Source organism: Polypterus senegalus, chromosome 14 (genome assembly GCF_016835505.1).
Source record: "Polypterus senegalus isolate Bchr_013 chromosome 14, ASM1683550v1, whole genome shotgun sequence".
NCBI classification, from domain to species: domain Eukaryota; kingdom Metazoa; phylum Chordata; class Cladistia; order Polypteriformes; family Polypteridae; genus Polypterus; species Polypterus senegalus.
Window position 1 is genome coordinate 114,169,985 of NC_053167.1, and position 16,981 is coordinate 114,186,965.

General features: G+C 40.8%; 1 protein-coding gene across 3 annotated transcripts in view; it reads right to left on the minus strand.

Annotated features, from left to right (window-relative positions):
- Positions 1-16,981, minus strand: part of nek7 (NIMA-related kinase 7) — a 173,342-nt gene that overhangs the window by 108,553 nt on the left and 47,808 nt on the right. For all 3 annotated transcript variants that reach the window (XM_039735003.1, XM_039735002.1, XM_039735004.1), the window contains one exon: positions 3,807-3,917. In XM_039735003.1, coding sequence (XP_039590937.1) covers positions 3,807-3,917 — 111 coding nt within the window. The remainder of the gene's footprint in view (positions 1-3,806; positions 3,918-16,981) is intronic.

The window sequence follows — 16,981 nt, forward strand, 5'->3', positions numbered from 1 at the left end:
CCCTGAGCATGTGACAGAAGTGAAAGGGTCTGGAGAAGCCATGGAGAACATTATGCTGCCTGTAACATCATTCAGCATGAGCAGTTTGGTGGTGGGTTAATGATTGTCTGGGGAGGCATATCAATGGAGGGTCACACAGACCGCTACAGGCTTGACAAAGGCACCTTGGCTGCCATTAGGTATCAGGATGAAATTCTTGGACCCATTGTCAGACCCTATGCTGGTACACTGGCTCCTGGTGCACGACAATTCCTGGCCTCATGTGGTGAGAGTATGCAGGCAGTTCCTGGAGGATGAAGGAATTGATACCATTGACTGGCCACCACACTTTCCTGACCTAAATCCAATAGAACACCTCTGGGACGTTATATTTTGGTCCAACCAATGCCACCAGGTTGCACCTCAGACTGTCCAGGAGCTCAGTGATGCCCTGGTCCAGATCTGGGAGGAGATCCCCCACAACACCATCTGTCATCTCATTAGAAGCATGCACCGATGTTGTCAGGCATGTATACAAGAACACAGGGGCCATACAAAGTGCTGCGTACAATTTTGAGTTGCTGCAATTAAATTTTGGCAAAATGGACTAGCCTGCCACATAATTTTTTCACTCTGATTTTTGGGGCGTCTCTGATTTCAGGGCTCTGTAGGTTGATCATTTTCATTTGCATCAAACGATGTGGCATCCTTTCATTCCTAACACATTACCCAGTCTATATCAGTATAGATCAGGGGTGGGCAAAGTCATTCCTGGAGGGCCGCAGTGGCTGCGGGTTTTTGTTCCAACCCAGTTGCTTAATTACAAAACAATCCTTGCCAATAATTACATTTCATGGCTTGAAAATGCTTTAACTCTGCTATGTCAAGTCATTCTCATATCCTAGATTTTTTTTCCATTCTAAGAGTATCATCCAAATACTTTGAAGTGTAAAACGGATGGGTAATTCCCAATCCTTCACTTTTTTCTCTTCTCTTTCCTTCCAAGTATTTAATTAAACCAAATAGTGCATGGTAAATACACACAGGTGTAAAGGGTAACAAGCAAAATGGATAACTGCTGGTTTCTTTTGTCATTTGCATCTTATTGCTAATAAGGAGCAATTAAAAACCGAGAATGCAGTTAAGACTTAAATAAGCAATAAGGGTTCAAAATCTTAACAAGGGAGATAACTAAAATGAAGCAGAAGTGTTTCTAGAGCAATAAGTGCTTCTTATTAAGCAATTGGGTTAGAACAAAAACCTGCAGCCACTGCAGCCCTCCAGGAATGACTTTGCGCATCCCTGGTATAGATATTCAGGAGGATTTCTTTTTCCCATTGAGATCTGATGTGTTTTCAAAGTGTTCCTTTAATTTTATTTACATACAATCCTATGGGGGAAACTGCTTTGTTCATTTATCATCTCGGTTTACGACCAAAGTTCTGGAACTAATTATGGTCGTGAACCGAGGTTCCACTGTATATATATATATATATATATATATATATATATATATATATATATATATATATATATATACACACACATACACAGTGCATCTGGAAAGTATTCACAGCACATCACTTTTTCCACATTTTGTTATGTTAGAGCTTTATTCCAAAATGGATTAAATTAATTTTTTACCTCAGAATTCTACACACAACACCCCATAATGACGTGAAAAAAAGTTTACTTGAAATTTTTGCAAATTTATAAAAAAAAAAAAAAAAATTGAGAAAGCACATGTACATAAGTATTCACAGCCTTTGCCATGAAGCTCAAAATTGAGCTCAGGTGCATCCTGTTTCCCCTGATCATCCTTGAGATGTTTCTGCAGCTTAATTGGAGTCCACCTGTGGTAAATTCAGTTGATTGGACATGATTTGGAAAGGCACACACCTGTCTATAGAAGGTCCCACAGTTGACAGTTCATGTCAAGAGCACAAACCAAGCATGAAGTCAAAGGAATTGTCTATAGACCTCCAAGACAGGATTGTCTCGAGGCACAAATCTGGGGAAGGTTACAGAAAAATATCTGCTGCTTTGAAGGTCCCAATGAGCACACTGGCCTCCATCATCCGTAAGTGGAAGAAGTTCGAAACCACCAGGACTCTTCCTTGAGCTGGCCAGCCACCTAAACTGAGCGATCGGGGGAGAAGGGCCTTAGTCAGGGAAGTGACCAAGAACCCGATGGTCACTCTGTCAGAGCTCCAGAGGTCCTCTGTTGAAAGAGGAGAACCTTCCAGAAGGACAACCATCTCTGCAGCAATCCACCAATCAGACCTGTATGGTAGAGTGGCCAGACGGAAGCCACTCCTTAGTAAAATGCGCGTGGCAGCCCACCTGGAGTTTGCCAAAAGGCACCTGAAGGACTCTCATACCATGAGAAACAAAATTCTCTGGTCTGATGAGACAAAGATTGAACTCTCTGTTGTGAATGCCAGGCGTCATGTTTAGAGGAAACCAGGCACCGCTCATCACCAGGCCAATACCATCCCTACAGTGAAGCATGGTGGTAGCAGCATCATGCTGTGGGGATGTTTTTCAGCAGCAGGAACTGGGAGACTAGTCAGGATAAAGGGAAAGATGACTGCAGCAATGTACAGAGACATCCTGGATGAAAACCTGCTCCAGAGCGCTCTTGACCTCAGACTGGGGCAACGGTTCATCATTCAGCAGGACAACGACCTAAGCCTGGAGTGGTTTCAGGACAACTCTGTGAATGTCTGAGTGGCCCAGCCAGAGCCCAGACTTGAATCCGATTGAACATCTCTAGAGAGATCTTAAAATGGCTGTGCACTGACGCTTTCCATCTAACCTGATGGAGCTTGAGAGGTGCTGCAGAGAGGAATGGGCGAAACTGGCCAAGGATAGGTGTGCCAAGCTTGTGGCATCATATTCAAAAAGACTTGAGGCTGTAATTACTGCCAAAGGTGCATCGACAAAGTATTGAGCAAAGGCTGCGAATACTTATGTACAGGTGATTTCTCAGTTTTTTAAATTTTAATAAATTTGCAAAAACCTCAAGTAAACTTTTTTCATGTTGTCATTATGGGGTGTTGTGTGTAGAATTCTGAGGAAAAATTGAATTTAATCCATTTTGGAATAAGGCTGTAACATAACAAAATGTGGAAAAAGTGATGCGCTGTGAATACTTTCCTTATGCACTGTACATAAAAACAGTGCATACCTTCGTACATACTATAGATGTGCTAACGATTCAATCATATTTGGTGTTGGAAATGGTTACCTTCTTCTTGCAAACACAGATAGACACAGGGCTTCATATTGGCAAAGGTATCCACAAAGATGGTAGGGTTGATGGCAGCATTTTCCTATTCAATGTTTCACTGTAATTGTTCCAGTGTAAAAGGCTTGTTCTTGTACACTATTGCTTTCAGCGCTCCCCAAAGGAAGAAATCAGAAGGTGACAGGTCCAGGGAATGATTTAAGTTCCGCCATGCTACAAGCTGACATGTGACAGGTTGCCCCATCTTGCTGGAAATAACCTTCACCAATCTTAACAGTCACCCAGTTCATTCACAAATAAGTCAAAAATGTTCAGTCAGTATTGATAGTGAATCGCTTCATTATTAAGACAGTAATACATCATAACTCGGGGCCCTGCTCATTAGAGTCACTCTGTACTATCTAAACCAGAAAACAATTATGATAATTTATGAAGAACAATATATTGTTTTATGATCTTGTGGGGGTAAAGGACAAACAAAAAATTAAACAAAGCTAATTTAAATACAATAGGAAAAGATTCCCTTGCCGGAAACAAAACAACCCGAGCAAGGGTATAAAGAAGAATACTGACCCACCTTTATCATTCGTGAAAGATCTCCAGCATCTGCCAACTCCAACACTATATTTAGTTCATTTTCTTCAATAAATGAAGCATAATATTTAATTACATTTGGATGGTTAAGTTGCTGAAATAAACAAGAAAGAATAAAATTTAAAAAATACAAATGGAAACAAAATTGTTATGCTATTTAAGCAAAAATTAACAAGCTATGTACATTTTTTACATAAAACGGTTTTTGCATTGCATCTTGTACAAGACTTAAAACAGATTTGCAAGTTGTTGTAAATGCCTAAAAGCTAAATTTAGATTTGAAGTAAGCTACTGTACTTTCATAAGTAATATAAGCTAAGTAAATAGCAGCACACCTTGAGGAATTTAATTTTACGTTGAATTAACTGGAGAAATTGAGACTAAAATAATATAGCAAATACAACTGTAGGTTTGCGATAAGAAGTCTGCAGTGAAGCGCAGTTTTAAATAAATGATCGGTTTCCGGAGCTCTGGAGTTAATTGGGGTGCTTCGCTGATCGCGCATTCACGTACAAATGTGAGCGTATCTGTCAGGTGTCTCATTCACACCTCGGAGTTAGGCAGAGGACTGTATCTGTACACAAATGAGCACAAAATGGCCAAATGGGTGCCTGCACAGTAGAGAGGATAGGAGAAAAAGATTGAGAGGATCAAAGAGCTGAGCAAATGAGAGAACGGAGGTGCCCTTGGTGGGTGGAATTTTGGTTTGTGTGAGAGAGAGCGAGAGAAAGAGAGAGAGATAGATAGACAGATAGAGTAAGGACAGTGAGTAGCCCATGTTAATTAAAATGGAGGCAGGCCTGCACTTGAGTGTGGGGCTGGAGAAGGGGTGCTCCCATTGAGAAATGAAGAGGTGTACGAGTGGCCCCATTGTGCAGCATCCCATTTATGACTGGCTGTAGGAGACATATGTGGGGTTCCGAAGAGTGTCATAAAAGCACCAACAGATTGCAGTAGGAACCAGAACCTGGGATTTTGTGGATGATGTCATGTTGGCGGGCATCTCATCACGCTGCAAAGTCCTGAAGAGATAAATTGAGGAGACGCCAGATTTTTGAAAAAGGCATCGGGGCTCATGTCTGTTTTAAAGGAAGAAACCGGCCTGGAATTTTAACCTTTTTGTATTGGATTTATTTATTGTTTTTAACCTTCACTTTTTCGCACCTGATTTTATTAGATTATTATGGAACATTTTTATGCACTGCAATTTTTGAACACTTCTCTGGTTTTCTGAACACTTTTGCACCAACCCCTTGCTGACTGCGTGTGCTCTAATTTGCCCAGCTCATCGGAGTTCAAGATTATTGATGGTTCTGGGTTCAAGAGACTTCCGGAAGTAATCGGGGAGTGTAGACCCAACCCAGACCATCGCAAGCTTCTAATAAATTTTCTTTAGAGTTGAAAAACTGATGAAAACCAAATTGTAAGAAATCAACTTGACAGATAATCACTAGCCTAAAAATCAGTGTATAAAAAAACAACTTAAACTTGGTGGATTAAAACAATTAAACAACATTTTAATATCCTCTGATGAAGGAAATTCAATAATAATGTTATAATCACATGTTCTCTGACCTTTCCTTTTTTGCTTTACATGCTTCGGCTGTGAATTATCATTAGGAAACCTAACATTCTTTTTGACTTGTATGCAGATGATACCAAAGTACACCTTTCTTTCAAGCTAAACAGAGGTTTCTGTGATAATGTCCTAAATCATGTCAGGGTGGATAGATGAGAACTGCCGTTTCTGAATACTGAAAAAAACGGAGCTTATTAGCGGGAACGATGCAGACTGCAACAATATTCTTTTACTGTTTACCTCTGTTATATTAAACATTATTTTTTGTGAAATGAACTTCACTTTATCTATGATCTTTTTCATCATTTTTTAAAAGCACACAACAAAACTACATACACCTGTTTTGTCTACATTAAACATACAGGAAAATGGAATAAATATTGATGAAACAAAAAAAAATAATGCATTTATTTCTAGTAGGTTTGTCTATTTGTAATGAAATATTCCAATCATTTTATATACAGCTCTCAGCTAATTTAAAATCCTGCTGCAAGAAACATTTTAAGAACTAGAAAGTACAACCAGAAAGTGAGAGAACTAGAAAGTCTTGCACTGATTTCCAATTAAGCTTTGGACTGATTTTGAAACGTTCCTTTTTACATATAAAGCTTTAAATGGCAAAGACCCTGCTTACTTATCTAAATGTATCATTACTTACAAATCAGGGTGTGTATTAAGATCTCAGGATACATACTAAATATTTCAAATACAGTCATATGAAAAAGTTCAGAAACTCCTCTTAATTCTTTGGATTTTGTTTATCATTGGATGAGCTTTCAAAGTAGCAACCTCCTTTTAATATCTGACATGCCTTATGGAAACAGTATTTCAGCAGTGAAATTAAGTTTATTGGATTAACAGAAAATATGCAATATGCATCATGACAAAATTAGACAGGTGCATAAATTTGGGCACCCCAACAGATATATTACATCAATACTTTGGTTGAGACTCCTTTTGCAAATAAACAGCCTCTAGACACCTCCTATAGCCTTTGATGAGTGTCTGGATTCTGGAATGGAGGTATTTTTGGCCATTCTTCCATACAAAATCTCTCCAGTTTAGTTAAATTTGATGGCTGCCATGCATGGACAGCCTGCTTCAAATCATACCATAGATTTTCAATGATATTCAAGGCGGGGGACTGTGACAGCCATTCCAGAACATTGTACTTCTCCCTCTGCATGAATGCCTTTGTAGATTTCGAACTGTGTTTTGGGACATTGTGTTGTTGGAATATCCAACCCCTGCGTAACTTCAACCTTGTGACTGATGCTTAAACATTATCCTGAAGAATTTGGTGATAATGGGGTGAATTCATCTGACCCTTGACTTTAACAAGGACCCCAGTCCCTGAACTAGCCACACTGCCCCACAACATGATGGAATTTCAACAAATTTGACAGTAGGTAGCAGATGTTTTTCTTGGAATGTGGTGTTCTTCTTCCGCTATGCAAAGTGCTTTCTGTTATGACCAAATAACTCAATTTTTGTCTCATCAGTCCAAAGCACTTTGTTCTAAAATTAATCTGGCTTGTCTAAATGAGCATTTGCATACAATAAGCGACTCTGTTTGTGGCGTGAGTGCAGAAAGGGCTTCTTTCTCATCACCCTGCCATACAGATGTTCTTTGTTGAAATTGCGCTGAATTGTAGAACGATATACAGATACACCATCTGCAGCAAGATGTTCTTGTAGGTCTTTGGAGGTGATCTGTGGGTTGTCTGTAACCATTCTCACAATCCTGCGCATATGCCGCTCCTGTATTTCTCTTGGCCTGTCAGGCCTGGGTTTAACAGCAACTGTGCCTGTGGCCTTCCATTTCCTGATTACATTCCTTACAGTTGAAACTGACAGTTTAAACTAGGCTTGGGCGGTAAAACGGTAATATGGTATCCCGCGGGATCTAAAAATAGCAACGGTGTCAGTTTCAATACCGTTATACCGTCATAAAAACAATGCACTTATATAGGAGACAAGGATTAAATATTAAATATAATTTATTTAATGCCTAAAAATGCGTATGCGATGCGTGGTTGTCATCACGTGACAGCGTGGAGGAGAAAGAGAGAGGTGGGGAAAGATGGCGAGTCGCGCACCAAGTGACCTGGTCTCGAAAAAGAACACAACTTCTGCAGTTTGGCAGTATTTCGGGTTTCGGCCGAACGAGAAGGAGAGGCGGTAAATACGGACGAGGCAATTTGCAAATTGTGCAACAAAAAGGTGACCGCGAGAGATGGAAATACATCGAACCTAAGGTCGCATCAGGTGCGCTCAGAGCTGCACTTCAGGAATGGCAACTTGACGAGAAAAAACTTTCAGCCATAACCACTGACAACGCTGCCAACATTCATGCCGCAATCAGGTCCCTGCATTGGCCGTGGCTATGCTGCTTCGGTCACAATTTAAACTTGGCTGTCACAAATGGATTGCATGACCAGAGGCAAAAAACCGAGCGCGCCCTCGGACTATACACACAGCTGGCAACGTAAGCATGAACTCCACAAGAAGCAAGTGGACTTGGGACTCCCAAAACATAGTCTCATAACGGTAAGCATAAAACGTGCAGAGAGTTCCTCAGGGGCAGGGGCTCAAATATAAAAAAAGGGATATATATATATATATATATATATATATATATATATATGCTTTGCATCACATAAATTATATTGAAAAGTAGGCTATATTAAAATAGAAAACCATTTTTTAAATTGTAATTTTTTTCCTGTATTTTTTATCAAGTAAATGCAGGCTTGATGCGCATAAGGGACTTATTTAGCCTGAAATAAATGTGCATGCAAATTTCACCAAGTGGAATAATATACGTTAATAGACTTATTTATTTATGCATTCATTCGTTTATTTAGGCCTATTTATTCATTCATTCGTTTATTAACGATGAATTGGCCTAAATAAAACAATTTCGCTTTATTTATGCCTATTTATTCATTCATTCGTTTATTTATGCCTATTTATTCATTCATTTGTTTATGCCTATTTATTCATTCATTTGTTTATTTAGGCCTATTCATTCATTTAGATAGATAGATAGATACTTTATTTAATCATTTATTCATCATTCATTAATTAATTCATCCATCCATCCGTCGGCAGGACTGCGCAACTTCGCTGGGGCTCCAAACTGGCAATGGTGGAGCGAATCCTCGAGCAGGCCCAAGCGATCAGACACGTCCTGTCTGATGACAGAAGGAGCAGCCTGTCCCTGACCTGGCAGGACATGGGCGTCTTGAAAGCTGTTCACGAAGCACTGAAACCAGTCGGTGACTTCACTGATATTTTGTCAGGAGAAAATTATGTGACCAGTTCCTGTATCCTCCCCATACTACAGCTCTGCAGGGACAATGTGTTGGCTGCGTCAGAAAATGACCCCCAGCTAACAAAGTCAATCAAAACTGGAATTCTAACAAAGCTGGAGGCCAAGTATGAATCCAATTCAGTGTGCAAAATATTGCGAAAATGCACTTTCCTCGACCCTCGTTACCGTGGAGGATATGACGGATGACAAGCGCATTGGCTGAGACCAAGGCTGAATTACAGGCTGAGATCGTGAGCTTAGAGGCAGCAGGTTCAGTGGCCATCAGAGTGGAAGAGGGAGAGGAGCAACCTGCACCCTCATGAAAAAAGATGACTTTGGGGAGTATGCTGCAAAAAAAATCTGATGCAATGGCAGGTCCCGTCGGCACCGTAGAGGACCGAGTCGGAGCTGAAATAACAGCCTACTGTTTGGAGCCAGTTAATCAAGGAGACGAGGACCCACTTCTCTGGTGGAAAAATGCTGCGGGCGTTTTCCCCAAATGTCGCGAGTGGCACGAAAGTACCTGTGCGTCTGTGCCACAAGCACACCATCGGAGCGGGTTTTCAGCACCGCAGGTAAAGTTGTCGGTCCACAACGTGCCCTGTTAAAGCCGGACAAAGTAAACATGCTGGTTTTTCTAGCGAGAAATCTTGAATAGATTGATGCCACTTGCCATTCGTTCCTTTTAAGCACTGTGTTTATTTTTATTTAATTGATTCAGGTATTTTTATTTGGTTTACGTTAAAAACGATATTGGAAAGAAGACGTTTTTGTTCAGGACTATTGCTTGGCAATACTTTTTATAATATGGATGATGTTTACAGTGGAGGAAATAATTATTTGACCCCTCACTGATTTTGTAAGTTTGTCCAATGACAAAGAAATGAAAAGTCTCAGAACAGTATCATTTCAATGGTAGGTTTATTTCAACAGTGGCAGATTGCACATCAAAAGGAAAATCGAAAAAATAACTTTAAATAAAAGATAGAAATTGATTTGCATTTCATTGAGGGAAATAAGTTTTGAACCCCTACCAACCATTAAGAGTTCTGGCTCCCACAGAGTGGTTAGACACTTCTACTCAATTAGTCACCCTCATTAAGGACACCTGTCTTAACTAGTCACCTGTATAAAAGACACCTGTCCACAGAATCAATCAATCAAGCAGACTCCACACTCTACAACATGGGAAAGACCAAAGAGCTGTCCAAGGATGTCAGAGACAAAATTGTAGACCTGCACAAGGCTGGAATGGGCTACAAAACCATTAGCAAGAAGCTGGGAGAGAAGGTGACAACTGTTGGTGCGATTGTTCGAAAATGGAAGGAGCACAAAATGACCATCAATCGACCTCGCTCTGGAGCTCCACGCAAGATCTCACCTCGTGGGGTGTCAATGGTTCTGAGAAAGGTAAAAAAGAATCCTAGAACTACACGGGAGGAGTTAGTTAATGACCTCAAATTAGCAGGGACCACAGTCACCAAGAAAACCATTGGAAACACATTACACGCAATGGATTAAAATCCTGCAGGGCTCGCAAGGTCCCCTGCTCAAGAAGGCACATGTGCAGGCCCGTCTGAAGTTTGCCAATGAACACCTGAATGATTCAGAGAGTGACTGGGAGAAGGTGCTGTGGTCTGATGAGACCAAAATAGAGCTCTTTGGCATTAACTCAACTCGCTGTGTTTGGAGGAAGAAAAATGCTGCCTATGACCCCAAAACACCGTCCCCACCGTCAAGCATGGGGGTGGAAACATTTTGCTTTGGGGGTGTTTTTCTGCTAAGGGCAAAGGACAACTTAATCGCATTAACGGGAAAATGGACGGAGCCATGTATCGTGAAATCCTGAGCGACAATCTCCTTCCCTCTGCCAGGAAACTGAAAATGGGTCGTGGATGGGTGTTCCAGCACGACAATGACCCAAAACATACAGCAAAGGCAACAAAGGAGTGGCTCAAGAAGAAGCACATTAAGGTCATGGAGTGGCCTAGTCAGTCTCCGGACCTTAATCCAATAGAAAACCTATGGAGGGAGCTCAAGCTCAGAGTAGCACAGAGACAGCCTCGAAACCTTAGGGATTTAGAGATGATCTGCAAAGAGGAGTGGACCAACATTCCTCCTAAAATGTGCAAACTTGGTCATCAATTACAAGAAACGTTTGACCTCTGTGCTTGCAAACAAGGGTTTTTCCACTAAGTATTAAGTCTTTTTTTGTTAGAGGGTTCAAAAACTTATTTCCCTCAATGAAATGCAAATCAATTTCTATCTTTTATTTAAAGTTATTTTTTCGATTTTCCTTTTAATGTGCAATCTGCCACTATTGAAATAAACCTACCATTGAAATGATACTGTTCTGAGACTTTTCATTTCTTTGTCATTGGACAAACTTACAAAATCAGTGAGGGGTCAAATAATTATTTCCTCCACTGTATGTTAATTCAACTCTGGTTGACTGTTGTGGGTCTAGTTGCACTTTTTTATAAGCTGCTCATATTTGTTATTAAAAGTTGTTCAGGCGGTGTGATTTAATTTAATTGATTTGTGTCTTGGCGTCTCCTGGAAAACTGTTCTGGATGTTTATGTTAATTTAATTCTGTTTGACTGTTGTATTTGCACTTTTTTATAAACTGCTATTTGTTGCTAATAAAAGTTGTTAATATTGTTCTGCATGTTATTTTGTTATTGTTTCAGTATTAGTGTTTGATATTCAGTTTCTGAACGGTTTAGGCACAAGCCAACAGTTTGGTGATGCTGTCTGAGCCTTACGTCACAATTTTTTTATTATTCACGGTAATACCGTATACCGAGGTAAAATAGGGAGGAGGTTTGACGGTATCAAAATTTGGATACCGCCCATCCCTAGTTTAAACCTCTGAGATTGCTTTTTGTAGCCTTCCCCTAAACCATGATACTGAACAATCTTTGTTTTCAGATCTTTTGAGAGTTGCTTTGAGGATCCCATGCTGTCACTCTTCAGATGAGAGTCAAAGGCAAGCACAACTTGCAACTGACCACCTTAAATACCTTTTTTCATGATTGGACAGACCTGTCTATGAAGTTCAAGGCTTAATTAGCTAATCCAACCAATTTATTGTTGCAAGTAATCAGTGTTGAGCAGTTACATGCATTCAAAACTGCAAAATTACAAGGGTACCCAAATTTTTGCACAGCCAGTTTTTCACATTTTATTTAATTCCATACAATTAAATACTGCTTCACTAAAAAATCTTTGTTTGGAAACACCCCAGTACTCAGATGTTCCTAGGAAATGAAAGACATACCACTGTTATCTTTTTTGTTGAAAGTACAGTGTATTATTATGCAGGCTGAGAGGGGTTCCCAAACGTTTTCATATGACTGTATATCCAACTTGTTTTATTGCCCAAGAAAAGATATCTGAGATACTGGCAGAATTAGAATTAATGGATGAGAAGAGTCCATCATTAGATTAGATGGCCCAGCACAGACTCTTCTGTAGAATGCCCAGCCACCAGGCTGACGTCTCCAGGATTATGACAGAGTTTGACTTTGTCTTTTATGACTGACCATGGACTAGACAAATCCACGTTTTATTTTCTCTAGGAATTTTGCTACCTCAAATTTTGTTTTCCTTTCCTCCTTTCTCAACTGAGTATATCCAGCAACTAATTAATGGAGAGAGAGAGAGAGAGAGAGAGAGAGAGAGAGATAGATAGATAGATAGATAGATAGATAGATAGATAGATAGATAGATAGATAGATAAAGACCAAAGGGGTCACAGAAATTTCCCTTTTGACACGCTCATGAGACAAACAGACCAAAAAAATACAAATATAAACAAACCATTAAAAAAAAAACCTACTTCATCTGATTCAGAACAGATACTGCTGAGGGTACAAAAGATTTCTTGTATACATTCTTCCGCGCCAATGGGGTTTTATACCTCCTACCTAATGGTAGCAATCTAAAGAACGCATAAAGAGGGTGAGCGACATCCTGGGTATGTCTGGGATTCACTTATATTAATCAAAAAATGAAAAAACTGTGCTTTTCTGTCTGTTTAAAACAAATCCATGTCTTCATGTGTACTCAATATATAAATTGGTGTTATGATAAAGATAATAGTAAACGAAAAATCAGACATAATTAAAATTTGTTATCTGACTTATTTGCTCTATGGGGTTTTTAAAAATTTGTGACACGTGTTAATACTTCTTTAATTTAAACTATAATAACCTGGTTTTTTGAGTTTTTTTACCGCTTATAAAACTTGTGTTCAATAACCACCTCTTCCTAGTCCCAATAATATGTGAAAAATTTTAAAGCTGTTAAGATCCTGTTTGAAATTTCATGTTTTAGTTAAAATACAGCCAAAACATTATTACTGCTGCCAATGGCTATCACTGCTTAAAACGAGTCATTTTAAATTTATTATTCACATTTGACTGCAAAGCCCTTATTTCAGCAGCCATTCCTTCCACGTCATAATAGTAAACTCCCTTAGCGTATCCTTTATTAGTCACATTTAAATGCTAATTGGTTATTAGAGAAAACCTTCCAACTAGATTAACAATGCTAAAACCTATTATTCTGTTCACTTGGATTACAAGGTACTGGCATTCCTAAACTTCAGTTCTGGGTTCAAAAATTACCAAAACAAAAAGCTTTCTCAATAAAAATTAGTAATTTTTTGTTTTTTAATTTTTTTTATTTTTTTTTTGCAAAATGGAGGTTATTCCATTTGACAAGTTGCCAACAAAATGAAGATTTCGTAAAAATGTGTCTATTACTGTCTTGAGAGAAGGCAAACTGGATTTAACCAAAAGAGAAAAAACAAGGCTACATAAGTACTAAATACATCAGAGTCTGCAATTTCAGAATGAAATGCCTTAAAGTAGGGGTCCCCAACTCCAGTCCTGGAGGGCCCCAATGGTTGCAGGTTTTCATTCTAACCCTTTTCTTGATGAGCGCAATGTTTTTGCTGCTAATTAACTTCTTTTGAATTAATTTTAATTGACTTGTTTTTTAAGATTTGTTCCCCCAAATTTCTTCCATCATTCCACTGAATTTCTTCAATTTGTTCCTTAAATGGCACAGAAATGAAATCTGAAGTGAGTGAGCCAACAGAAGACCAACTAAGTCAGGGCCTCAAACTCTAACCAATTTCACTCCAACCATTTCCTTAATTAGGCCCGGATTCTTGTTAGTAATTAAAACTCTTTCTTTAATTCCATGGCTTGTTGCTGTTGTCATTGTGCAATAGCAGACATTTCTGAAACTGTTGATTTTCTCTTTCTATAAGCACTGTTGAACTGTTCTGGAGAACTGAGTAGATCAGCATTTTTGAGACCATCACCTTTCTTTATTTTCAGATATGGTATGATTGACAGTTTGCTGGCCATGTTTTGTATCTCATTATTGTTTAGCTGCTAATTAAGGAAAAAGAAACAATTAATAGGTCAGAGTCTTCAAGATTAAGTCAAATAAAATTAATTCAAAATAGGTTAATTAGGAGCAAAAACAGGTCACTAATTAAGAAAAGGAGTTAGAATGAAATCCCGCAGCAACAGGGAACTCCCCAGGACTGGAGTTAGTTAACCCTGTCTTAAAGGATCTCAGCTGGCTTCTTCACTAAATACTGGTGATATCTGCAACAGAGAAAAGATGACTCCAGGATGCTGGCCATAATGCACTTTGCCAGTCATCTTCCATTCAATTTCTGTATTCTTTGGCCCATTTTAACCTTTTCTTTTTACCATTTTAACCTGTTCTTTTTATTTTCCAGTTTCAGACTTGGCTTTTTATTTGAAACTGCCTCTAAGACCAGCAACCTAGTATAATCTTTTCTTATGATGCCCCAAAGGCGTACAAATGGGAGTTTCACCAGAGGAATGGCGACACTCAGTATTTTTGGAGAACATGTGGCCCCGGAAGGTGGCCTTTCTCCAGCAGCTTCCTGACTGGGTAATGAAAAACCACCTATCCCTGCTGGGTCAACAATCCATTCACAGAGCCTCACAGCCAAGTAAGGGAACCTCTTTTGTGACCAGGATGCCAATACATCCCTACCATCTATCATACAAAATAAATTGAAATTTCTAATAATAAATCCCTCAGACAAAACAAAGTGCTAATAAAGGCACACAATAAATGCTACCTGGCACCACCAGGCTCAGTTCTACATAACTTACTTGCAATTGAAATGGCAATATACTTTCATTTTATGAAAGATGGCGGATAATGCCATCAATCAACATATGTAGCTTTCCTTTGGACAACAGCGCCATACCAATGTGCCAGTGTTGTATAAATGCTGCTGAACACACAGACAAGGACTATATATTGTTGAAAAGTTTAGACTGTCTGTTTTTTGTGCGGAATTTGATACTTCTTTCAATATCAAACCAACCTTAGATAAACAAATCTTAAGCAATCTAGTGCCAGATGAAAAGGTGTAACGGCTGTCTTGGATATGTGCGAGTGTAACTGGGGTTTGCACCTTTCCTCATTCTTATTAAGGGTGGAATGGCTGAATGTGTAAGGCTGGCCAATGGTACATGGGGAGGGGAGCAAATGGCTCTGACGGCCAAACAAACTGTGCAGGGAGGATCCAACCTTATGTAAATGTGCGGTGGGAGAAATGTGGAGGAGGAGAAGAGAGTGCCTGACCAAAAGGAAAAACAGACGACATAAAAGAAAAAGGCAAGAGTAAAAGCTATTCAACCCACATGGAAAAAGTCAGGTGTACCTGGGTTCAATTATGGACAAACCATTTTCATTTTCGTGTGAATAAGGGAGAGGACCTGACGGACCAGCACAAGGGACTGTTTAGTAGTACGTTTCCCTGAACAGAAGGTATGGTTCGGTGCATTCTTCCCTGCAAGAGACTGTAGATGTTCATCTCTAACAGTGGATATTTAAAGGACTTTGATTGCCATCCATCCTCTTCCGCTTATCCGAGCTCGGGTCGCGGGGGCAGCAGCTTAAGCAGAGAGGCCCAGACTTCCCTCTCCCCGGCCACTTCTTCCAGCTCTTCCGGGAGAATCCCAAAGGCGTTCCCAGGCCAGCCGGAGACATAGTCCCTCCAGCGTGTCCTGGGTCTTCCCGGTCCTGGTTGGGCGTGCCGGAACACCTCACCAGAGAGGCGTCCAGGAGGCATCCTGATCAGATGCCCGAGCCACCTCATCTGACTACTCTGAGCCCCTCCCGGATGACTGAGCTTCTCACTCTCTCTATCTTTAAGGGAAAGCCCAGACACCTTGCGGAGGAAACTCATTTCAGCCGCTTGTATTCGCGATCTCGTTCTTTCGGTCACTACCCATAGCTCATGACCATAGGTGAGGGTAGGAGCGTAGATCGACAGGTAAATTGAGAGCTTTGCCTTACGGCTCAGCTCCTTTTTCACCACGACAGACCGATGCAGAGCCGCATCACTGCGGATGCCGCACCGATCCGCCTGTCGATCTCACGCTCCATTCTTCCCTCACTCGTGAACAAGACCCCGAGATACTTGAACTCCTCCACTTGGGGCAGGATCTCTCCCCCAACCCTGAGAGGGCACTCCACCCTTTTCCGGCTGAGGACCATGCTCTCGGATTTGGAGGTGCTGATTCTCATCCCAGCCGCTTCACACTCAGCTGCGAACCGATCCAGAGAGCTGAAGATCACGGCCTGATGAAGCAAACAGGACAACATCATCTGCAAAAGCAGTGACCCAATCCTGAGTCCACCAAACCGGACCCCTTCAACACCCTGGCTGCGCCTAGAAATTCTGTCCATAAAAGTTATGAACAGAATGGTGACAAAGGGCAGCCCTGGCGGAGTCCAACTCTCACTGGAAGCGGGCTCGACTTACTGCGGCAATGCGGACCAAGCTCTGACACGGTTGTACAGAGACCGAACAGCTCTTATCAGGGGTCCGGTACCCCATACTCCCGGAGCACCCCCACAGGATTCCCGAGGGACACGGTCGAATGCCTTTTCCAAGTCCACAAAACACATGTAGACCGGTCGGGCAAACTCCCATGCACCCTCAGGACTCTGCTAAGGGTGAAGAGCTGGTCCACTGTTCAGCGACCAGGGCGAAAACCACACTGTTCCTCCTGAATCCGAGGTTGACTATCCACGGACCCTCCTCTCCAGAACCCCCGAATAGACTTTTCCAGGGAGGCTGAGGAGTGTGATCCCTCTATAGTTGGAACACACCCTCCGGTCCCCTTTTAAAGAGGGGACCACCACCCCGTCTGCCAATCCAGAGGCACTGTCCCGATGTCCATGCGATGT